Genomic DNA, 25,236 nt, shown 5'->3' with positions numbered 1-25,236 from the left:
CAGCTCACCTGTAAAGGGAAAAACTCCTAGAAGTGCGTTTGTGAGGCCAGACAGTTGGCTCACAGTCTCAGGTCTAATTCTAGGGTTAGGGTCAGTGCAGGCCGGGAGAAGGTTCGTCGTAAATGTGAGGCAGGTATAATAGTGAAGTCACACAGTGCTTACGAGACAGCAGTGAGACCTGCGATGATGCATGGCTTTGAGATGGTGGCACTAATAAGAAGACCGGAGGCACAGCTGGACATGGCAGAAGAACACAAGATGTTTGTTGGCAACAACCAGGATGGACAAGATTAGAAATGTATTCCCTGTCATTGCCCACGCCAGCACTGGAGTCTCCTAGTCGGACAACAAAGACACCACATGGAGCAGATGGAGCACCCTCGAACACCACCTAGTGACTCCAAAAAGGCTGAGTAGTCTGAACTGTTGTTGTTCTCGGCCCTGACTTCATTTGTGCTAATGCAAACAACAACAGGAGGGGTTAGTAAAGAAATGATTTGTGCTTCTCATCCATCAAGAGTACAGGGGAACATAATCAAAAGTAAAAGAAAATCACTTTTATAACACAATGTAACATTTGCTTCTGTCTTCAGGTCCTTTGTTTGTTGTTCTGCAGTTCAAACTTTTGGGAGTTTGAACTATTGAAATAAAGTCATAAAGCCCAGAAATGAATTCGACTGAATGAGATGACAAGCATCAAATGGTTTTCATGGTGCACTTAGTCCAGTTCCAGTCTGATAAACTAACAACAGCAATGAAAAGAAGCACGAGCACATAAACATGCAAACACAAACTGAGGAGGAATACAAACAGATTTATTCAGGTATATAAAACAGAGGAAAATAAGAGCATCTTGTTTTTAAATTAATTATCATTTCATTCATTTGACACATTTCAAACATATGTGAGCGTGAAGTTCTAACCACTGTTGTGATTCCCATTGTGTCTGATTGGGGTTTGTAATGTTGTACCTGCTTCATGGTGCCTCCCTCCCTCATGTCTATTTATCAAAAATAAAATCATTATTTTTATGTATTTACGTGATATTTCCTTCAAATGTTGCTACTAAATCAAAGTGTGTGTGTCTGTGTGCATGCGCGTTCAGTGCTCAGAGTTGGACAGGCAGGGCAGCCCCGGCAGCCTCCAGCGACGGGCACTGGTCTGAATCCTCAGGTCTAACCAGTCCTGCTGAGCTGCACCCAGCACCAGGCTGTGAGCACAAAGGAAACACAGGACACTTCTTAACACTGGGAGCGACTTTAAGGGGAGAAGTGTGCATCAGGCCCATTAATGTGTCAAAAAAATGATGAATTTCTGCACTAACTCCGTAGAGAAAATGGGAGAACTGTACCTTGGAGCGAGGTATGGCTCTGCGGGGGTCGATGGGTCTACTGGAGGGAGGTCGGTAGGCGTATATGAGGAATCAGACTGAGGCAGGTCCTCGCCTTCCATGCACCTCAGGTTGGCTATACTACTCCCCACAGCAGCATCAGTGCTGTCCCTGTTTCTGTCAGCCGGACCTGGAGAATTATAGCGGGCTCATCACCACTGCCTCTCATTGTATTTGTCACATGAATGGCAACCACACAGCAGTAGGCCTGTGAATCCTAACAGAACACTGTGCTTGGTTGATGAAGGACAAAAAACATTTGTGCTCTTTCTCACAGCCCAACACGCCTCTGTAATGTCTGTGTACTGAAGGAACAAGGCAAATGAACTCTGACGTGTTGGCACATTTGAACACTGCAGACCGATGTGACACTTACAGCAGCGAGTGAAAGGCTCCCAGGATCGAGACTGCACGTACGGTTTAGCCTGCGGCTGCTGGAGCAGACACACCACTGCTGAGTCCACCTGCTGAAAAACCCTGCAGACAGAGAGCAACATGAGCCAAAGTACTGAGGAACATCATCACTTATTATTTAGACTCTCCCAGCATAGTAAAATATTAAAAAGTAACACTTTACTATTTTTTACTTGAACAGACCCAGTAGATAACCAAAAACAGTTGAAGTCACAATGTTTGAGGTGTACAACAAAGATGTGACTAAATACTGAAAATAGCAACATTTGTATGATTATCTTCTTGTGCACATCTGGTCCCAGCACTGCAGCTGCATTTGGAAAACTGAGTCCCACTCTGACATCACGTCAAAGTGACTTATATCAGCCTCAGTGGAAGAGAACGCACATGACGTCCGCAGTGCAAACAGCAGTATGTTCATTTCTTTCTTAGCTGGCACAGTGGTGCAGAGGTCTGCGCTGATGCCAAATAACAGAAAGAGTCTGAACCTGTCTGGAGTCTTTTTGGGTGGAGTTTGGATGCTTCCTCTGTGCCTTTGCATTTAGATCTGTTTCTTCCCACAGCCCCAAAAGTTGCATATTTACTGACCGCGTGATTGATTGGTGATTTAAAATTGCAGATGGAAAAATGTGACGTTCAGCGGTCAGTAAGACTAGAAAGATGACAGCCTCCACAGTCTGAAGCTCACAGTAAAGCAGTGGTCTCAGATATGTGGAGTATGTACAGCTGCTAAGCTTTCATAAAGCACCTTGAGGCGACTGTTGTTGTGATTTGGCGCTATATAAATAAAATTGAACTGAACACGTGGGCTCGTTTGGGCTGGTTTTGGATATTTGTTACAAAACTCTGGTTTGATTAGTTAATAATCAAGAGAGATTTACAGGGAGATGAAGATGACAATGAATAAGAGAAAAAGCCAGATGGTGATACCGGAGGCTGAGCAGCTGCTGGTGGAGCTCAGCTGACAGACCATACTGGTCGGACTGGATCATTTCTCTAATAGAGTCAAAGTCTTGCTTCAGCTGAAGAGCGCCCTGCACGCTAAAAACAAAGAGCAAAAGGACATTTGTCAACATCTGAAGATGGTTTGCTTTTATGTGACATGTGTGAGTGAAGAGTCACACGCACACGTACCAAACTGCTGTTTTTAATGATATGTCATCAGTTTGTTGGATAACACAGTCTGTGCTCTAAAACACACCTGAACTTGATCTTCTGTCTCAGGATGTGCTCCATCCATGCCTCCATGAACGCTGTCATCGTTATACTCAATGCTTGGACTCGTGCATCATCAGACAGAGGAGCCACGCCCTCTAACACTTGACCAATCACAGTTTGAGCTGCCAGAGATGCATATTCACTGGGACTGTTGGGAAAACCTTTGGAAACACAGCGTAAAATAAAAAAGGCCATTTAGAGAGAAAATGAAGAGTCACGATGCAACTGAAATACAAACTTTTAGCTTCTGTTGAACTGAGATGCTGCTGAAATATTACAGCAGTCATTTATTTTCAGTGTGGTTGGTGCGAATATAAAAGCATTCATAAGCAATGACACTAACTACACGCTGTAGCTGCTGCTTTGCCAGGACAGCGACCCAAAGCACAAACACAACAGCTAGTGTTCTGTTCATAATACGTGGATGGATCAGTCACTGTGGAAGGAACAGACTGGATGACAAGTCCAACCTGCAGCTGTTAGTGACAAAGACTGATCAGGAAGTGTTGGCGCTGGAGCAGTGAAGACAGACACACAGCAAAGAGCCAGGAGTGAGACTCCAACCTGCTGCACTCCAGCAGTGTGGCACAGGGTCACCTGCTCACACACCTGAGTTTGTGGGTTGTTCTCTCACAGAAAAACTACATTTACTGTATTACAGTCACATAGTACCGAGTGTCTGAGTGTTAATCCTAATGAAAACATGAAAACACTTTAACAGTCATGAGTATTTTCCTTTATTATTCAAACCAAAGTCTTCTCTGGCTTAGGCTGAATGCACTGATCAGCAGGGCTGATAGAAATATTATAATGATGATCATTTATTGTACTGTTGAAAGAACTCTCTAAAGCTTGTAAATTAAAAATATTGAATTCCAAATTATTTGAATATTTATCTGCAATTACAAACTGGGTGTAACTATGTGTGTATAAACACAAAGCTGACACTGTGAGACTTCATCACAGGTGTGAGCTTCACAGCAGATGTCTTTGTGTCAAACTGAGGATAAAAACATGAAGCAGATTTTGCTGGCCTGGCTTTTTATAGCAGATAAGAAAATCAGATGTGAACATGACCTGCTGCTGCTGAAGCAGAGCAAAGTTACAGAGGCTTGATTACAGACACAGCTGAGAGTTTGTTATTTGGCATCATTTGTAAAAGTTTACATTTGTTCGATGTTTAACAGCAGAAATGAGACTTTGTTGTTGGAGTGCTGAGTGATGAAACCTGCAGCGTCAGAATCTGTGAGATGCCGACGTTCAGCAGCGACGGCGTGTACGTGCCGTCGGGTGAACGATCCACGCTCTGTGTCTTTGTGCGGACTCTGTTACCTGCTCTCATTTGCTGTTTTAGCTGTTTGGAGGTCGTTGAACTAGTTTTGTGAGCTTTAACCTGAGATTCTGGCGTTTCTGACAAAAATACATTTATATTTAAAAATGGATTCAGGATTTAATGAATGGATATCACTTTATTGAAACTAAAATGGATTTTTAAACCCAACCCTGATGAGTTTAGCCGAATAAAATTAACCCCTAAATAACTTCTTCATTGAACGGTTACAGCGTGTTTAGTAATGTGTTGCTGTTTGCTGCAGTTTTTATGTTCAGAATTCATAAAACCTACAAAACGACTTCACTTTGTTTCACTTTGTAAGAGCCCATCAGACATCACTGGCTTCAAAGGCTGCTGTACTTAAACCATTCCTTAAAGATCCACACCTGATCACCTGAACCAGAACACCTGATCAATGTGGTCTTTATTCAAATCTGTTCATAACTTCTGTCTTTTAGGCTACGTTCACACTGCAGGCGAAAGCGCATCAAATCCGATTTTTTTGACCCTATGCGACCCATATCCGATCATGGTATGACAGTGTGAACGGCACAAATCCGATATTTTCAAATCCGATCTGGGTCACTTTCATATGTGGTCCTGAATCCGATACATATCTGATGTTTTAGAAAGCGACTGCTGTTTGAACGGTCATGTCGCATTAAATCCGTCTTTTACGTCACTGACAAAAGACAGACGCCAATTATCAGCGCCGGAGAAGACATCGTGAACGCTTCCTGGCCATCCAGTGTAGATGTCAGTAAAACTGTTGGGAAGACAACGTTGGAGAAACGTGAACATTTTATTTGTACTGTATAATCTGCAGATTCTGACAGAAATCTGCAACTAGAAGCACCGCTCCTCTAAAACAGCAATAAGGATCATTATTAGGTTATTTACATTATTATGTAAATAACAAAATACCTTAAAGCAAAAATTGGGAAACGTAAAGTCCGAAGTCTTTATATTAAGGTCATCAGTCAAACAATACTGTTTGGTCTGGGTCTAAACAGAGCGCGTTGTGTGTGACGTCTTCTTTTGCGCATGCGGGCCGCTTTGAGGGTTCACACTAGAGCGCGTTTGCTGTCGCATTTTATTTGTAGTGTGAACAAGCAGACAAAAAAATCGGATTTGATCAAAAAAATCGGAATTGAGCATTAAGACCTGCAGAGTGAACGTAGCCTATGTTTGTGCTTTGTCCTCTCTGTCTCTGTAAGTTTTCCACTACTCTGAAACTCCTCTTCCTCTACTGACCGGTATGTTATTTATATAGTATATAGTTGTTCTCCACACTACTGTCAGCTTTCCTCTCACCCAAACCTTACAGCCACCTTTTAAGACTCTGGTTCTGGTTTTCTGGTTTCCCGTGAAAACACTGTCACTACGTGCTCAAAGGAGGTTCTTACCTTACAACATAAATCTACATAAAACACTGAGGTAAACTGAAGTCATACAGTCAGACACGAGTACCTGTCCTGTGGCTGGGCTTCCAGTGTACAGCAGGAGGCATGGTGTGTTCAAAGATCTCTCCTGACCTCTGCTTGCAGTCACTGGAGAATGTCCTCAGCATCACAGAAGAGAAGGTCTGACGGACAGTGAAGACATCAACATTACTGGTTAGATGTGGTTAGGGAATCATGTGTGACTCTGTATAGTCCTGGTATATGATCCTCAGCAACACTAAACACACAGTTTACCAATCTGCACAGCAGCAGTGAAGCTTTCTGACGTGGCTGTGAGAAGAAAGCAGACAGCTCACCTGCAGAGCAGACCGAGCACGCTCGAGCGTTCCCAGCTGCTGCTGCAGGAGGAGCTGGCTGTGGGTATGTAGAGTAGACTGCTGGTCACTGTGTGAATTCATCACTAGTGATTTGGTCTGATGCACCATCACCTCTAATGACTCCCTCATCACCTGCAGACACAAAAAACACATTTAAACTGACACTGAGGCTTAAAGATGAACTGTATCCAAACATTTTGGCACCACTGCTCAAACTAATTTTGCTTTTTTATTCGAAACATATGAAATCCTTAATACATAAATATAAAGCAAAGTGAAATAAATGAAATGAACTTTGGGCCAAAAATAAGTACAGCACCAAAGACAGCCATTAGAACCTCACAGTACATCATGCTTTACATTGTTTATACTCCAATGTTAGTACAAAGTGGTGTGAATATGATCCGAGTTCACTGTGCTGCATCGTGTTTATGAAACAGCCTTTCCACTGATATCAGCCTCTGATCACCCAGCTCTACAGAACAAGTGTTCTGGTTGTAATATGTGAGTAACCTACTGTGAGGTCCCCCTGTGTAATAAGCAGGAACTTATTGAGACTCCAGGAGGAGAGGAACTGGTGTGCCTTGGACATCACCCATACAGTAGGCAGCTGCACAGAGGCCAGCACCAAACTAACAGTCTGCCTCTGCAGAGTACAGGGGAAGAGGCTGAAGGGACCTGTGGAGGGGAGACAGACACAACGGGGATCAAGTCAATTTAATTATTATTATTATTTTATATAGAAACTGTTTTTAAAAAAGAAAAAACAGGCAAAGACTCTGCAATATTAAAGAGAGACAACCACTGATCAACAACCACTGACCCATTGATCAGTGGTTGTTGATCAATGGTCATGAGAACCTCCCAGCCCATTGTTCCTTCAGTGGGCTGGTTTCAGTCATTATGCAAATGTACTGTTTCTAAGATTGGGGAAACCTGCAGTCAGCTGAGACTGAAGACGTCACAAAATGCTACGTCCAGATGAACAGAATCAACTTTTGGAGATTTGAGCTGATGTCATTGGGCTTGGTTAGAGTGCTGCTGGTGGAACGTTTACCTGTGGCTCTGCTGTGTGACTGATGGCAGCGCAGAGAAGACAGGAGGGGTGGCAGCAGCAGAAGGAAACGCTCCATTGTTGCTGACGTTGTCACATTTTCATCTTTTTCAGATGATGTCACCACAAACGAGCTTCTTTGATTTATCAAACATTTATCTGTCAGGGTTGAACCTAAAGTTCGGCACAATTCTGAGGAGAGACAACGAAACAGAAGGACAGCATGGGACAGTGACTCAACTCAAAGTCAGTCTGCAGAATAATGTTATTATTTTTTATAGACGAGCGATGTCCGATGTTATTTATTGCTGCTGAGGAATAAAAAAAACACCATAATATACTTTATATTTATCAACTGTTGGAAATTCTGCTGCTGTTAAAATGAAGTAAAACATGATTTTAAAAATAGCTTAGTGTATAGCTCAGGTCAATCAAATATGAAATCAAAGCTAATGACATCACACCGTGTCTAAAACAAAAAATGACATATATGTAAAAACATAGAATATGTAAGGTCAGAGCAGCAGACCGATCAGTGTGTGAGTCTAAGCGCACTAACCATAGTCCCACTGAGCATGTGCAGTAACCAGTAACACATACAGACTCAGGTCCTCCAGCATGACTTCACTCTCCTTTGGAACTTGACCTACAACACACAACATAACCCAGGAGTGTCACATTCAACACAATTTCATATGCTCGGTTTTCTCCTTTCAAAGAGTTTTGCAGTCGAGCTGCTCTCTGAGTTTTTGCTGACTTCATTTTTCTCTTCTTGAAATGAAAAGAGTGTTAACCTGAGTGCTGAGAAGCTTCCTACCAGCAACCATGTGAAACTCCCCCCAGCTCCTTCTGACAGCACATGCTGTGATTATTACTGATGTGAGGCTGTGGGATAAAAACACGATTCTTTTTTATGCACACTGCATCCCCCATCCATCAGGTCCAAATGTGTGCCAGAAGCAAACACAATGATCAGGCACTCAGATTGTGCAGATCATCATTAAGTCTCACAGAGTATCTGAGAGCCTTTCCCCAGAGTTTCATAAATATTTAACATAACTGAAAGATCTTCTGTATACTGACGCTAAGTTTAGGCAAAGCAGTCACACAAAGATGGTTATCAGCTCCAGTCAGCTCAGCGTTTCCCACTCCATCAGTGAAAGGTGCTGCCCCCACTTTCATGTGAATGTGATCATAGATTAATGTGACCAATCACAAACATGGATAAGACAACAGGCAGCAGAAATGTGTCCATTCCAAAGGAAGATAAAATATGAAGAGGTTACACACAACACAGACACAAAACAGCTGCTGTAGACAAAGCAGCAAAGTAAACGTAACAAGGAAAGCAGTGTACAACATTATAGCACTACACGCTCAGCCTGGACTGTACTTTACGTATCCACATGTCTGCTAGGGTCTGAATGACATCATCAGACAGTGGGCACAGTGGCTGCTGAGGCCATGTTCTTACCAGTGTCTGAAGCCTGACACAGCCGGTGGATGACCTGGAAACCCCTGTGGTGCTCCTGGAGGTTGATGCTTCCTGCAGTGTGTCCTGCTACAGGGACTTGTAGTTGCAGCCACAGGGCTCTGCTGCAGAAAGCCCTCAGCAGGGTATGATACTGTTCAAGCAGATCAGCAAAGACCAGAGACTCACCCAGGTCTAACCACTGGACTGAGTGAGACCAGCAAACAAGGTCCGGCTCCAGTGTCTTTGTGTCTGCTTCAAACATCTCCTCCTTCTCTGATCTGAAAGATACAAATCACCTCTTAATGTTTAACCATCCTTTGATAGAAACACTGTAGTAGCTTATAAACATGCACTCATTTCCATGAATCCTACACCATCTGAAGGTGTTGGTTTCATGCCTGAATGATCATTTTTTCAGAAACAGACCGTGTTTCTTGGCCCGAGTCTGGATTTTTAATGCGTTGCTTTCAAGACTGTACGAATCGGAATGAATGCATGATATTATCACATAGACATGCACAAAATAACTGTGTGTGACTGTCCTCCACCTGCAGTTGTCCAGCTTACTATAAGTCATTAGTTTGGGAATGCCCCAACAGGGACAACATAAGAACTGGGAAGAACAAAAAAACAACTTCTGTCATGAGAAAACTGCTTTCAGTCTTTGTTTCATGGTTTACTTTGTCAATCTTACTTCAAAGCAAGAGAATTGTGCAAATTCATGCATGTGGCAAAACAGCACTAACTTCATCATTACGTACATGAACTTCAAAATATTCCCCGAATGAATCAAGATCGATCAGGATATAACAGCATACGGCACAGTGCACCTTATTTCATTATGACACATGGTCAAACAGGTTCCCAGGTTATTAAATATATCCTAATAACTGCTTGATTTGTTTATTAAAGTGTATTTATATGAATTCCCAGAACATATGTGAAGTAAATCCACGTTTATCTTCTAGGTAGTTATGAAAATTTAACTACCATGATTAAAAAAATTGAGCTAATCCATGATGTCAGTTAGTGTCAAATATCTCAGATTTGATGTGATAAGTGTGAATACTGTGGCTCTTATCATCACATCAGTGAAGTCATGAAAAACACTGGCCTATTGGCCAGATGTGTCTGGAGTGATAACAAGTAAAGTAAATACAGGAAGAAGGCGCTGTGTTCTGGACTGTCAGAGAACATGGAGACTTTATGTTCATTTCACAGCTGGCTGCTAGCTCGTACAGACCCTCGCACATCTATAGAACCTTCCCGCATCTCTGAATACACAGGACACGTGACTACTGGGAGTTTTTTAGCTGAAACGTGCAACGTAGCCTTGGTAGCTGGTTTGGATCGAGGTTAAATCATGTTCAAACAAACTGCTCTGGAACCGTACCAAGACCACCTCCTCCTGCAAAACAAATCAAAGCTTGACTCAAACTGACTAAACACCTTAATAAAGGATACTGAACAGCTAATTAAGAAGCCTTTTCTGCATCAGTGTGTATTAACGGGCCGCTATCTCTTATATTTTGTGGAACCTTTGGCGTAATGATCTATTTTTCTGAAGACCTATAGATCGCAATAAATAAAAAACAACAAAGCTTTCTGCACTGTCTCCAACCAAAAACACAAACAAAAGCAGTCCCAGATCCCAAACCAGCAGTATTTACCTTTAAGAAAACAATATTGTTTTATATAAATAAAATATTTGTTTCAATAAACTTTCAGTGCAGTTAAAAAAAGGCTAGTATAACAGTAACTTTTGGTTATGCAAACACCATCTAGGAACAGATTACTGGTATTGATCTGTAAATAACCGGACAACAATAATTTGAGCTTATGTTTTACTACATTATATTTTTGACTAACGAGGCAGTTCATTCCATTTCTATTAACAACACTTTCTTTAAAATAACACATTCTGGGGTCAACTTGAAAGATGTGGCAGAAATTAGACCTGAGTGTAAATGTGACATACTGGAAACTAGAGTGATATTTAGAATCCCCATAAATCCAGATCATGTTTTCATTGTTGTTCATTTTATGAAAAATTTAAACTAATTAAAGTTGAACCTTATTGACCTTGAAGAAGATGTCAGAGGAACAAAGTAACTTGCTATTTAGAACCTGCCATGTATCATTCCCTATATATCATTAATACAAACAGGTGGTAAGAAACGTCATTTTAAGTAGTTCTATATAGCATTATTACTACTTTGATCTTTAGATCAATTTATTGACCTTGAAGAAGAGGTCAGAGATCAAATGTGACACATCTTCATACAGCACTTTCTATATGTTTACAATAAACACCACACTTGTACGAATCATAGTCATAGTCTGCTTCTAACAATAAAGTAGGTAGAGGTCTGGCCCAGCATGTAAGGCAGATATGAATGGACTCAACATCCCTACAAAGAACGACGCAGACGCATGCAGAAACACTACCAATAACATTGGTAGGTGGTAACAATGATGTGACCATACCTGCTGGTGGGATCTGGCACAGTTATTTCCAGTTCAGCCCATTCCTGTTGAATTCTCTCCACATTTTGGTCTTTGTTCAGTTTTGAGCTCTCTCTATCTAATTCCACTGAATCGGGTGTATTTGGTACTCGAGCGCTCAAGATCGTTGAGTCAACCTTCCCATTTAACACGTCTGTTACTGGGGTTTGAAGCGGCTGTTCATTGAGTCTTTCTGGTGTGGGTGTATGTGAAACCAGTGGAGCCAGCAGATCACTGGACGAAACAAACACCTGAAAAAGCAGCTCTGCTGAGGAATGCTGAAGTTGGCAAATCCTTGACAGTGGCATGCCTTGGAGATGTTGGGAGCTCATTAACAAAGGTGAAGCTGTCTGCAGAAGCGCACCGCTTTCTAAACGTGTCTTTCTCTCCGGATCAGGTTGAACCGAGTCCAAAGCTTCTACACCGCTCTGAGTAAAAGCAGAATGGGACATGCATTTTTGACACCGGTTACTTTGTTCTTTTTTAGAGTTCTCTTCTTTATGTTCTGTAGCTGTGGGATTGGCTGAAACAGAGGGACGATTTTCCAAGACTGGCTTGTTCAAATGGACATCAGGCGTGTAAACAGGAGGTGTTGTATTTTTATTTTGCCAAGAGATCTGGAGGGTGGGACGACTTATGGAGAAAAGAGGAGAGGAAATTAGATATGTATAATGTAGCTGCTCCCAGGTCCACTCAGATCTCAATGTGGAAACCCCACAGCTGAGACTTGTGGAGTTTTGAGCACACGTGCAAGTCTCATGGTTGCTGTGGATCTGACAGAAGTAACAGGGCGGCTCTGAAGCCCAGTAGTGCAGCTGCTTGGCTGCCATTTCTGCATGATAGCTTGCTAAAATCATCATTAACTCTTTGACTGAGAAAGGAGAAGGGCGATGGCTTTTGATCCTTGGAAGACTTGAATCCAATGTGGAAAAACGTGCCTGCTGTATTACTGCAGTCTTTAGCTTGGAGGCGCTGTGCTGGCCTCTCTGCTCATCAACAACCTGGTTATAATGATAAGTACCTGTTAAAATATCCTCCAGGACTTCTTTTGGTACAGAGTCCAAGTCAGTCTGGAATATAGAAGACAGGATCGCTTGGACATAGTGTTCCATCAAAACCAGAGCCTGCAGACCAAGTAAGTCCAGAGATTCCTTGATTTTTAGCAGTAGCCTGGTATGTTGACCAGCAGCACGTCTCAAGAAGTGGTCAGACTGGACTTTGGAAAACAGGCAAGACCAGTGATTGAGATGAACCCTGAGTTCTTGACTCAGTGAGCCCAGATTGAGCCTGCATGAAGACCAAGTTGATGGGGTCTGGAAAAGAGAGCAGAATGACTGTGACTGTGTGAACAGGCACTGGTGGCGATACAGAAATCTAAAACTCTTTGACAAAGATGTCAAATGTTAGACGTTACAGAAGCATTCCTGCATCCATTTTTAACAATTATCCAACTAAGGGCTGTGGCGGACTTCAAGTCTGATCTGTTAAACAGACTTTTCATTACATCACCCAGTGAAGGTGCATGTGAAAACACAAACGTTCAGCACAACTGGACAGTTCCCTCTGGCACAGCGTGATGTACAGCGTGTGACTATATAACACAGTGCTCAGTAAGCTTTAGATCACACACAGTCATTTCAATAATCCTTTCACAGTGCTGAGAGCTCGACCTAACCTGCTGAGGTGCAAGGTGTTGCTGATGATGTTCCAACAGTCTGCTCACACTGGATATGTAAACCGCTGCTAGGCGAGCCCTCCTCGTGTACTCGTGTATAAAAATCAGCAGGGATCGCTGCTCCAGGAGTCTCCACTGAGCTCTGTATTTACCCTGCAGGGAGGATGAGGAGGGCAGGAGAAGAACCCCAGCTTCATCTGGCATTCCTTTAAAACAGGCCTGATTAGACGGGGGAGGAGGTGGGAGTGAGGAGAGGAGATTATGAACTCAGTTATAATAAGATCGATGTTTGTTCCAATGCTCAATATTATGACCTCATCCCAAAAATGGCAATTAAAGAGTCAGAATTTTGAGGATATAATCTTTGACGAGATTAAGCTGTACTACAAGAGCTTTCATTCACTCGTGTTCTTCTACTTACACCTATCACAATCCAGTTACACTGCGATCTGTATAAATTCACCTGAGAGGATGCCAGCTGTGCACTGCCCACCAGCTGCCACTGAGGCGCCACAGAAAGAAGCGCTTGCTGCAGACGCAGCAGGCGCTCAGAAGAGCGGGACACCAGGTTGTGAGCCACTACAAAGTTCTTCTCTTCCTGATCCTGACTGTGACTCCGGAATAACCACTTCAGACTGGGGTTAAAGCTGCTCCTGATTAACACCTCAGCTTGCTGCAAGGAACGAGACATGAACATCTGTAATCAGCAACCCGAGCGGGATGATGCAGAGGTCAGTGTGGCTTAACATAAACAGTCCTCAGTAAAGGGTCAGGTACAGGCAACAGCAGTCCGAAGAAAACCTTTGAAAAACTACAAGGTGTCACTCCAAATATAAAGAAATCAGGGTTGGCTTAAGGCTTTTTCACATTGTTGAGGTCAAAAGACTGAAATGGGAGGAGCTATGTTCACATGGACAGTGGAGGATTAATGTTTATTAATCATCCAGCTTAGCAGAAATTGTTTTTCTGCCCAATAGTACGGCACAATATGATGTGCTGCTGTCACATATATAAATCATACCATTTGCACTCAGATCCTCTGTTTAGCATACAGGAAGTGAAACTCCTCTGAAAGACAAACAACAACAATGAATGATCAGTCGCAGCTCATCCTGCTCAAAATCCCTCACATTTCATTGGTTCATGTAATATGTTCAAGGTACAGTAATATGTATATATATAAAATATATACATATTACTGTATATATAAATATACTTTAGTTAGAGTGTTAATACATCTTCCAATAAACTGATGCATTATCACCATTTCTTTGAAAGCTGTAACGTTGCCTTGTCATCTTGAATACAGAGGCCGAGGTGTCACTGTTAGGCCTAATCATGTTTTATGTATGTAGCCACAGACTGGCCATGTACATATAATAATTATAGGTTACTTCACACCCACTGCTGAATTTATAAGTTGGCTCATTACAAAGAAATAAACAATCTAATTCATTTCATAAACCAACAAAAATGAAAAAAATGTTACATAAAAGTTCTAAATAAACTTTTCATGTCATTGAGTGAAATTAGTATTTGATCCCCAAGCAAACAATGACTCAGTATTTGGTGGAGAACAGCACAGCGGTAAGACGTTCCTTTCAGATGGTGAGCAGGTTTGCACATATCTCAGCAGCACTGTTGGCCTTCTCCTCTTCACATCCAGCTTCAGCTCGCTCCACAGATAGGACTGAGGTCTGGAGACACCCCACGTCTCCATTAAGATTCCATACCAAAATGTTGACAGCATTCAATGACTGAATATCAGATGTAATCAGATTACAAATCAGTCTACAGGTTAGATTTAAAATGTCACTTTACAATACATTCAGTTTAGTTTTCATGCATTAAAACCATTTTAGCCTCATCTTCACAGAGATGTTTCCACTATGTCCAGATCCTCACTGTGACCAACGAATGATGAGTCTGTGTCTAAAACCCTGTGCAGAGAAGTTTGATGTGAACGGTGATTCTGCATTACTGCTGAGCTGACATTAAATGCTACTGTAAAAGTGCTCATATTAAGAACACAGAATAGCAAACTAACAACTTCCTGACATTTCAGTGTTTGTAGAAATCAAAACTTCTGCAATGAATTCGCTCCTCTATGCTCTCTGACACTGACTTTATGAATGAGGAAATTAGTTAATCATTTTATTGCTCAGCGTGGTCTCAGTGATCCTGTTTATCTGACTGCACAGTAAAGCTGTAAAAGTCTAAACTGGAACATTAAAGGTTACCGTCCCACTGTCTAATAATGGAGACACGGGGAATCAGCAGATTGATCTGAAATTCATTTTAAACAGGGCTCTTTGTGTATGCTTGTTGTAACTGCAGCTGTGTAAAGCAGATTGGAATCAATTACAAAAGCATTTATACATTTGTTGCTTACATTCTAGGGTCGTATTAATCGATATTAAACTTAATATTGAACTTAAATACTCATTTGCAACAGTGTGGATACAAACAGAGCTGTCTCTGCCTCAAATAGACGAGCTTACAGCTCCACCCCTCATTAACAGCTGAAGTAGCTAACGTTCACAACTCTAAAATTTAAAAGGTCAGTAAAGTTCTCATTTCAGCTGCATTAAAGTATTGAACAGTTCTCATAAATGCTAACCTGGGTGGTACGCACGCTAACATTAGCCATTTAATTATTAGCAGTTATCCGACAGCCACATTAGCCATGTGTTATCATTAATGTGGCGACTAATGATGAAATGCTGAGTGGATTACAGGAACACAGCTGTGCAGACCAGTGGGGGAAACCACAGCTAAACTGAGCAGAGAGGCCACAGTGTGGAGAATTATTCCAAGCAGATAAAAAGTGAACTGTGGAGCAGAGCAGCTGAATCAGATGTGCTTCAGGCCCGAGGAGCAAAGCTAAGTACTCTGCTGCAGCCTGAGGAGGAGTGGTGTGCACGCTGGAGGAGAGCAGCATCTACCTGTTGCAGGTAGATGTGCACACGATGGGAAACTTTTACAATAATTTACAAAAACGTGTTTCTTGTTTTGCTCAGCCAGCTGTGAGGTCAGCTTTAAAATGCCGACAGTGACCGGTTCAAACTTTCACTGTGAGCCTTCTGTTTTGTTTTGAATGGTCTTTATTTTAGCATAACTAATACCACACAGTACACAAAGCTCATCTGCAACTTTTCCATAATGCTCTTTGTGTACTCTGTTATTTGTTATGCCCTTGGTTTATTAGTAGCTTCTAAAATATATTTTATCTTCACAATCTGTAATGAGAGTCTATCCATTCTCCTCTCTTAGATGTGCATTGGCCTTATCCTCATCAGGGTCTATCACAGCACATCTTGGACAGGTCACCAATCATGTGTGTGTTTGTGTGTGTGCAGGCATGTATGTGTATTACCAATCAGGCCTCGCTCTACATCAGGATCTTTCAGTATCTCTGGGATGTTGTGATCCATAGTAGACAAAGCTGTGGAAGGAAAAAGCACAAACATGAATTCAAGGCACAAAAAGGAGCCTATTTATTTCAGAATTCACTCACCAACATTTCTGTTGTCACAGAATGTCTATATTCGAAATCATTTGTCAGTGATGTGAATATGAAGCCAAGGTATGAACTCCACAATAATTTTATGAACAGCTGACATCTAAAAATGCTGCCTGCTATACTCTGTCAGCAATGCCAAGTGTTTCCTCTTTGCTTTCTCTGTATCACACTATGGTTCAGCCACACTGCTTTCTGCTGTCCATTGTGTCTAAATGACAAACTCTGTGACAGTGCTCACCCACGTTTGCTTCAGTGGGGACAGTCTGTGAACTTTCTGACAGATCTTCAACAATAATGTAAACACCACCCAACAACAGGAGGTACATACTCCACTTTCATTTGTCCTTTTTTTAAGATGACGGTGTAAAAGCTCACAGTGTATCCATGCACTGTTTTCTTGAGTCTGTGCTCTTCTTCTAGACATGAAAAACAAGCTAATATCTTCCTGTTTCCAACATCGGCAATGATCTAATGGAGTCACCACAGTCAGCTCAACAAAGGCTAGTTAGGGCCAGCAGATGTGTTATTTCCAGCCATTGTACACTTACTTATCAAAACTGTGTTCCAGCGTCCATCTTTGGGGCATCTCGGCTCAACAGAAGAACTTCTCTGGGGAGTACCGACTGGCTTTTTCCCCGCAGAAGAAGAAACGCTGTTAGCTTCATGTTAGCGTTGACACACCGCTGCTATCCGCACTTGACTATGGCTAACGTTTCCCCTCACTGGAAGAGCCAGCCAACTATCTTATTATTGACTTACGCCTTTTCTAAAGACGCTCCCGTTAATCCACGAAGGAAGCGTTTAAAATAGCATCTGAATGGCAGAAGCCTGGGAAGACAGGATGTAGCTGCAGCCAATCAGGAGAAAGCGTCGCCAGTTGTTATGGTAAACAAGAAGCGGCGAATTGGTGACTCTTGCGCCTGCGTCACTTTTGCACCGCGATAAGAGGATCCTTCCGCATCTTACAGACATAATTAAAGTAATGGGCTGTATACACTGTAACTACTGTATAAAAAACAACGATCACATTAAACAGCATGTTACCTCATTTATCCTGAAAACACAATCATGATGTAAACAATCGTTTAAAAAAGGAAAGAAAAAAATCACTCGTAAGTTACTATTTTCAGGAAAGTTAGTTAATTTACATAATGCATAAGATTAAAATATTTAATATTTTAAATTGTACTCAAAATGTTTCCCGTCATTTTAAATACAGTGGCCAAAATGGACGTTGCCGGCCACATCTGCAGTAGGCCTTATAAGTTATTTACAATTTAAATATCACAAATAGCTCATTAATGCTATACATGACAATTTAACATTTGGTGCATGAACATGCTTTTTATTCTCTGGACAGGTGACAACGAGACGGCTAAATAACAACAACAGGTGGTTAAAAGGTAACATTATGTCAGCTAGCTGGCTCCTAAGCGTCACACTTTCCCTTTGATAAACAGTCCTGTCATCATATAAAAGTTTATTGACCGTTGAGGTAAATGGCGGACTGACAACCTACACGTACTGCAGATGAATGGTGGCCAGAGTTGATTGTCCTTCTTCAGCCACCATACCTAGGATTATGCAGTTGAGTCGTGAGTAGTAAGAAAACAGAATTCAGGTGGCTACAATCTGTGTTGTTCAGTGGTGCATTATGGGTAATCTCAGCCTCTCACTGAACGTGCTCCTGTGATGAGCCAGCACATCATGGAGTGGGTGGGAGGTATTATCCACCATTGTCCTTATACACCTCTCAGACACCACCCTAAGGGAGTCCAGCTCCGTCCCCACAACATTACTGCGACCCTCCACCTGCTGCCCCAGCATGGCACTGGCTACAACAGACTGGTAAAAAGTCCTGAAGATTGTAATACTCATTCATAGACCTGATGCAGTAGCACCGCTATCATGAAGATGATGGCCTCAGCAAGACACAATACAATCAACTCACACCTTACAACCTCCAAATCAAACAAAAAAACTTCAGAGAAGTTGTCAGGCCAGTTTTCCCAAGCCTTTCTGCCCAGACAAAGTGTGCAGATGGAATACACTTGTTGATGTCTGCAAAGATAAGGACAATAGTAAATCAAATGGAAAGGGAACAGTTCTTTTCCAGTTTTTTAGTGAAATGTTCAGTCTCCTTGTGGCCAATACAACATTGCATTCCCTTTTATTTGAACCTCAAATGGTACTGAGGTATGAAACCAGAGGCTCTGGAACCCAGTACTGATACAGAGCCCAGCCAGCACCACGAGCACATCCATGTAAACACCAGCACCTCCCAGGAAAAGGAGGGGAGCTTACGAAAGCAATGTCTCCAGGAGGCTGAGTCAGCAGCGCTATGACAAAACTCTGTGACAAGCTGTAGTCAACAACACTGGGCTCTGTGGTTTTAAATGTTCCAGGCTACTGTGGTTCGCAGACATTCACTGTAACAGTTTATAGTAATACAGTCATCTGTGTGTTTTGGATTTGTCTTTTTTAGATACTATTTACATCAGTATTTCTGTGTGCTTATTTAACAGCTCATGTGCACATAAATGAAAACAATGTTGGGTTAAATGAGTTTTTATTTCATTTCCAGTCTTTCCTCGGAGTTGCTTGGATTTAGGGAAAAAATTATAGACATAATTAAGTTACTAAAAAGGGAATGCATCTGAAAACTCCAGTTTGGTCCTGGCCACTTTCCAAAACTGCAGTAAAAGCTATAAACAAGGCTAACTTCACTTATATTTAGAAAAATGCACTACATTAGAAAAGCAATAATAAATAAAGAGTATAAATAGAGGAATGAAAGTCATTATTGTTGAGTGCATTAATGTTACCATTTAAATAAAATGGCTAAGATTTTTTTTAAAAACAGATAGCTTTATGTTTAATATCATTAACTGAATATTTAAGAAGCCGTGGGTCACGAGTTTTCTTCTAAGATGTGATTGTGACAGAAAAACACAAAGACTAATTTCATTCATAATTATTATACTGAAATTATCTACAAGCAACTTCAGCCCTCATAATACACCACTGTGGAACAGTAGATATGTGGTATTTAGGAATAAAGATTTATTGCTAAATAAACTGGCAGGAGAACAGAATATGGTATATGATGCACCTATTAAATGACACTGGTAATATAACACCTTACAGGACCTTCTGCTCCAAATCTAATAATCAGAATCACGGACTGCAGGACCTTATTGTTCTAAGTCCTTTTCCTTATGTCACAAAATGTAAAGTCACAGCTTCCTGAGATTCTGGTGAATGCACATCTAATTAAGGGATTAAATTTGTCTAATGTCACAACTAGGAAAGCTACCGGAATGATATCAGCAGAATGGAGTTCCACCGGATCACAGCACTTAAATATAAGACAATAAGATGTAATTATTTTTATGGGCTATGGGGGGAAACTATTGTGATGCAGTCTCTCTAGCATTACAAACTCTTCCACCATATGAACACGATATCTCTGTGGACTAAACTGCTGCCACGTGCTTTTTATAAATGGCACATTCCGACATGAATCTAACTCGGCTTCACAAACGCGTCACTTTGGTCGTCACAGATTCAGCAGAGAGAAGAAAGAAAGAAAGAAAGAAAGAAAGAAAGAAAGAAAGAAAGGTGGAGCGGTTTTACAAAATCCAGAGGAAAGTGGGGGAAATGAGAAGTACAGTACAGGACTGTTATATCTCGACTTAGATTCGGACACACTGGTTTGAATAGCACATTATTTTTAATAGGAAATCACTATACAGGGCAGTGTGACTGCAGTAGGGAACAGGAAACAATAGAACACGTTTTATTGCATTGTCAGAAGTATGATATTGAAAGGAGACAACTGATCAAAAAGCTGGACGAGTGAAGTTGGACTTGCTTGATTTATTTCGCACGAACTCTATAAGTGAAAGTTATCAGGCTGTATTTTGGTTTTTAAGGCAGACCCATTTGTTCGGGAGGATTTGAATTTTTTTTTTGTCTTTTCGGGCCACACTCCACACCAGTTGGTGGCGGTAATGCATCATTTTGCTGTTTGCCAACCGCCAATAAACCATATAAGGAAGAAGACGAAGAAAGGCGGAGCGCAGCAACTTAGAGCCGCCCCTTCTGTGTCCACTCGTCGATCGAGCACATCCGCTCGGTCACAGTTAAACATCCTGGAGCCATCTCAGAGAAGTTGTGTATACCAGAGGCCACAAGAAAGCCGCACGACTATTGCTAAAGAGGGGATACACATGGCGTTATTTGCAGAAAAATAACGCCATAGATACAGCGTGAGCACACCCTTTCAGCCCAGCACATATTCGACAGCTGTGGTCTTCCTCCGTTCCTACTTCCGGCCACGTGACCAATTGGATTGTTTGAGGTCGCGCGTCTTTCAGAGTTGGCGCGTATCTTCAGACTGTGAGTGCTGTAAGTTCCCAGCTGAGCACAAAGAAGTCTCCTGCTACGCAGTCTTGTTTTTTTAAACGAGAACATGTCTGACTGGACCAAAGAGCGGCGACGTGAGGATCACAACATCGAGCACGAAAAAAGGTCTGTTTACATTCCCGCCTCAGTCTGTCATTAGCAGCTAAACCTTTGTCTGCAAAGATGATGTGGACATTTTGAAGGCTAAAAAAACACTTATTGTACCTGATGGACCTGCGTGACTCTAGTACACGCAGTGTTCTTGCTAGTATCTATGGTTACCTTATTTTCTTTAAGCTCGTAGAAGCTGGCAGTCTGTAGCAGGTCTGTCGTGAACAGTGGACCTGACAGTGAGGTATATGCTAGCTAACAGTGCGGGTAAAACGGTGACGATAAGGCGTTAAACACAGACAACTGCTAAAGCTAACACTTGAATACATTGTGGACTGTGAATGCTAAGTGTAACACACAGGTGAGTGGATGAAACGTGACAGGTGGTTAACGGCTGTAGTTATAACGTGAAGTAAAACGTCTGATATTAGAATACGCGGTCCTAAGTGCCGCCCTCCAGGAAAAACAAGAGTCACAGATGGATGATGGTCCGAACAATCGGAAGAAGTTGGCGGGAGAAATTGTCTATTAAAGGAAATGTATGGCTCCAGTTTTACCCATTGTACCCAACTAATCATTTATTATTAAATACATTTCACCTTCTCTAGACTTTAATCTGTCTAAGAAGGTTTAAAAGAAATTCCCGGAGCATTTTGAAACAGTTAGTGCAGCTTTGCCATTTTTGAATACGGAGACGTGAAACGATCATGAGTGTTTTCCTGTGTGGGACCGTGCGTCCCACCGTGTGTTTGCAGTCCTTGCACATATTTGCTGCTTTTGCATTTTTAACAGCCATGATTTTTTTTCTAATTTGACACAGAAGAGAATGTTTTTGAGACGTGTTTGCAGAAATCTATTATCAAAACAAGATTGAATTAGCGTGTTTAAATCTGCACGTGTTTTGTGTCTTCTTGTGTAGCTTTGGCCCATCTCGATGGTCCCACTGCAGGAAGAGGGGGATCAATGGGAGCCTGCGGAGCAACAGCGAGGCAGATGATATTGATAGAGGAAGGAACGGACACACCGACTCCAGCTACAAACACCCTGATCGCAGACATGCTAGGTGAGAGTAAGATCAGTTAATGTGGAAAGTGATAAACATGTAACGCAGTGGACTTGTAACTGAAAAGCCATGAGGCGGCTGAAGCTTTGTGGATTTTTGGCGTTTGTTGGGGAAATGTTTCAGACTGCACTAAAAACCCGCAGCTTTAATGGCCCTGTTCAAAGGTGCTTTGTTAAATGTAGACCGTGCAGTGTGAGAATTTCATTGGTCTGTGTAGTTCACATCCAAACTCCAGTGTAGGCTCGAGAAGAAAAACAAGTTGTTTTTTTTTATTAAAATAAATAACACAGTGGTTGTAAAGTAATATTTGGTAAATTATTAGAATGATTTTAGTTTGGTAGTGTTTAAAAAGTTACTGACTCCATTACCAACATGTGGCCACAACATCTGCTGGAACTGTAGCAGTAACATCCCTGTGTGTGTGTAACCTGTGGTATTGTCCTCCTAGCTTCACTACACCAGAGAGCACAGGCTCAGTGACCCGCTGTGGTCGACAGGCTGACTGGGGCAGCCAGGTGGAGGACGATGAGATGAGGAGGGATGTGCACAGAGACATGCAGCGGTAATTAAACAGTTTCTGCATTATTTCAGGTGTCTTTTTAAGCACATGAAAGCAGATACTCTCTTCCTGTTTTGGATTGCAGACTCACTGTTTGCACTGTGTTCAGTTACAGGAGGAGGATACTGGGGGCAGAATTCACCCAGAGGGAGAGAAGGGCCTCGTCTGGCTCGTCTGGAAGGTATCTCATTCTCTCACAGACCTTTAAACTCAGAATATTCATGAACTGATGGAACACTCACTTCTCAAACCACATATCCACCTGCAGCTATACAAGTGTGCAATGCAGTTTTACCATTAAATAAGACAAGACAAAATGTATTCATCCCCAAAATGATGGAAACATGAAATAAAATCAATGCAGTATCACTGAACAAAGTAGCGAGTAAGGTAAAACAGATTGCACTAATGGAGCTCAGTTATATGGTAACAACAAAAAGTAAAGTGCTCAGCATCAGAATATGATGCGATAAATATCATATCTGCTATGAGACGATGAGATTTTTCTGTCCTTGTGACAGCGAGGCTGAAACACGACGTGTCAAATATGGCTTTAACTGCCATGTCATGGGCTTTGAACTCATTACTAATGTAAAAACTCAGAGTTTTGTTCATTAAACAGTAACACAGGCTTGTTTAACACGACAGTAACTTTTTAATTTTTCGAAAACTTTGTGTTTACAATCATTTTAGAGTAAAATCATTATGAAGGAAGTCGGGCTCTTGTCGTGAGGAATGTTAGAGTTGTGTCTTTTTGTATTGTGTGCACGTGAATGTGGACTAAATGTGTCTGTGTGCTGCAGCTGTGACTCCAGAGAGGGAGATAACATGGAAACCGATGAAGCTGTGTTACTACGACGACAGAAACAGATCAACTATGGCAAGAACACGCTGGCCTACGACCGCTACATCAAAGAAGTTCCTAAGTAGGTCAACAGAAACGCGTGCTGTGGAACATCCAGTGTAAAGCCTGCCTGCTGCTTGTGTGTGTAATACACTGGTCAACATTAACCCTCGTGTTTCTTGTTTTCAGACACATGCGTCAGCCAGGCGTTCATCCAAAAACTCCCAATAAGTTCAGGAAGTACAGTCGTCGCTCCTGGGACCAGCAGATCAAACTGTGGAAGGTCAAACTACATGCCTGGGACCCCCCTGCAGAGGAAGGCCAGGACAAGACCCTCGATGTCGTGTAAGACGCTCGTACACATTCTGCACGTCGTCAGTCAGCTGATGGCCGTCCTCATGTATGATGTGTATATTTCTCCTTCTCCCACCAGTGAGGAGCTCAACCTTGATGATGTAATGGACATTGAACTAGATTTCCCAACCATTACTGACTCCCAGAACACCCAGACCTCGCTGCCGATACACAGCCTGTCAGTGGAGGTGAGTGGAAGTCATTGAGGTGCTGCTGAAATGTTGAGGCCCACACACGTGCTGACGACTGACAGACAAGTAACGATCGTAGAGTTTGTTTAAGAGGTTTTGACTGAATCTTTCTGGAACCTTGGTTTAAATATTTATCTGATCCATTGTTTAGATGATCCATCAGTTTTTAAGAAAATAAAGATGATGATGATGGTGGTGGGATTGCTTGTAAACTTGGCACAAAAAGAAAGGAAACGTGTTTGCTCAGCTTTCTCTTTACTCAACTCTGCTGTTTGGATTTTTTCTGGCAAATGTGGCTCATTTAAGGTGAAACAACCAGGCTGTCCAATGGGAACAAACACAGGTCTCCTTACTTTTTGTGCAAAGTTTAATGAACAGATGAAAAAACCACCCTTACAAACACTGTATTAAATGATGTTGTTTGTGTTGTGTTGCTCAGGATGAAGACTGCGGTACTCCGGTCAAAGTACAAAGGACAGCAGAGCCTAATATGGCATAGCTTGTTATTGAATGGTTCAGTCTTCCCCCGACATCGACTTCACACAGTCCACTCAGAAAAAACTGCTCCAGCTGCCAGCTAAGAGTCTGTGTGGACACACTCTGTGTCTTTGGCTGGTAGTCGTTGATTATAATTAATATTGAGTTTTGTTTTCACCATATGTTTCTCCATCCATAGTTTGGGCCATTTGTTGTAGTTTATCTGTTCGGAGTATTTTATGGCAAGATTTTACATTTTTAATGAAGCATGTTTCAGAATTTGGTATTCAAAAAAACCCCACTTGCTGTACCAGTGAGAGGCCTGTTGGAGTGTGCATCTAGTTTTGTGCAAATGTGAGCTTACATCTCTCATATTCTACCTGAGAAGATTCCAGATGCATAGAAACTGTCCGAACTCGGAGGAGTCGTCTTAATAGTTTAAATGAGGTGGGGGAAAAACGGAGGCAACGATGTGTTGTTTTGAGTTATCCTTGAGAAATATTGGGCTGTGGCTTTTTGTTTTCTGTTTTGTTGTTTTAATACAAATGTAATTGTTTCTTACTGCTGTATCTTTAATAGAACTTGAAATAAAAAAAACAAACAAACAAATAAAACAAACAAGATAAATCAATGTTTCTTCTTTTTTGTGATGTTTGGCTAAAAACTGTTGAAAGCTTGGTCCACCATTGGACAGCATGCCACAGATTTAAATAGTGACTTTGAAACCAGAGTTTCTCTCTGACACACTTCACACAGCTGATGTAGTAATTATTGGAAAATGTGTGTTAACCTGGAATATTGTATGAGCTCACACATAACCAGTGTTGTATGCTCGAGAGTATAGATAACCAGAGCTGTCCGTCA

At 41.8% G+C, this 25,236-nt stretch overlaps 2 protein-coding genes across 3 annotated transcripts; one reads left to right on the top strand and one right to left on the bottom strand.

Annotated features, from left to right (window-relative positions):
• Positions 1 to 602: 602 nt before the first annotated feature.
• Positions 603 to 17,230, bottom strand: ccdc142 (coiled-coil domain containing 142). 2 transcript variants are annotated; one of them, XM_063498499.1, is made up of 17 exons: positions 16,915 to 17,230; positions 16,220 to 16,288; positions 13,865 to 13,911; positions 13,307 to 13,516; positions 12,844 to 13,062; positions 11,151 to 12,481; positions 8,664 to 8,941; positions 7,749 to 7,835; positions 7,193 to 7,381; positions 6,653 to 6,813; positions 6,115 to 6,267; positions 5,826 to 5,940; positions 3,006 to 3,183; positions 2,735 to 2,845; positions 1,767 to 1,867; positions 1,352 to 1,520; positions 603 to 1,210 (listed from the first exon to the last, which is right to left on the bottom strand). In XM_063498499.1, the coding sequence occupies exons 3-17, from the start codon at positions 13,865 to 13,867 to the stop codon at positions 1,102 to 1,104; spliced, it is 3,414 nt and encodes a 1,137-aa protein (XP_063354569.1). In that variant the 5' UTR covers positions 13,868 to 13,911; positions 16,220 to 16,288; positions 16,915 to 17,230; the 3' UTR covers positions 603 to 1,101. The 2 variants fall into 2 exon arrangements, with proteins under 2 accessions (XP_063354569.1, XP_063354577.1); XM_063498507.1 differs by lacking the exons at positions 12,844 to 13,062; positions 13,307 to 13,516; positions 13,865 to 13,911; positions 16,220 to 16,288; positions 16,915 to 17,230 and having other exon boundaries at positions 610 to 1,210; positions 11,151 to 11,596; positions 12,190 to 12,260.
• Positions 17,231 to 20,460: 3,230 nt separating this feature from the next.
• Positions 20,461 to 24,985, top strand: slbp (stem-loop histone mRNA binding protein). Its single transcript, XM_063487456.1, has 8 exons — positions 20,461 to 20,899; positions 21,804 to 21,947; positions 22,396 to 22,509; positions 22,616 to 22,687; positions 23,310 to 23,432; positions 23,540 to 23,695; positions 23,784 to 23,892; positions 24,335 to 24,985. The coding sequence occupies exons 1-8, from the start codon at positions 20,841 to 20,843 to the stop codon at positions 24,392 to 24,394; spliced, it is 837 nt and encodes a 278-aa protein (XP_063343526.1). The 5' UTR covers positions 20,461 to 20,840; the 3' UTR covers positions 24,395 to 24,985.
• Positions 24,986 to 25,236: the final 251 nt, after the last annotated feature.

This window comes from Pelmatolapia mariae, linkage group LG2 (assembly GCF_036321145.2).
Source record: "Pelmatolapia mariae isolate MD_Pm_ZW linkage group LG2, Pm_UMD_F_2, whole genome shotgun sequence".
NCBI classification, from domain to species: domain Eukaryota; kingdom Metazoa; phylum Chordata; class Actinopteri; order Cichliformes; family Cichlidae; genus Pelmatolapia; species Pelmatolapia mariae.
The sequence above is the reverse complement of the archived record's forward strand: the minus strand, read 5'-3'. Positions and strand labels throughout refer to the sequence as shown.

Bases quoted from the DNA above. Each gene is read 5' to 3' on its own strand.
- ccdc142 (XM_063498499.1), bottom strand. The intron at 13,063-13,306 runs GTGAATTTATAC...CCGTCTAATCAG, and splicing joins CACAGCTGGCATCCTCTCAG to GCCTGTTTTAAAGGAATGCC. The intron at 6,814-7,192 runs GTAAACGTTCCA...TCCCCTCCACAG, and splicing joins GTCACACAGCAGAGCCACAG to GTCCCTTCAGCCTCTTCCCC.
- slbp (XM_063487456.1), top strand. From the start codon at position 20,841: ATGTCTGACTGGACCAAAGAGCGGCGACGTGAGGATCACAACATCGAG. The intron at 22,688-23,309 runs GTATCTCATTCT...TGTGTGCTGCAG, and splicing joins TCGTCTGGCTCGTCTGGAAG to CTGTGACTCCAGAGAGGGAG. The intron at 23,433-23,539 runs GTAGGTCAACAG...TCTTGTTTTCAG, and splicing joins TACATCAAAGAAGTTCCTAA to ACACATGCGTCAGCCAGGCG.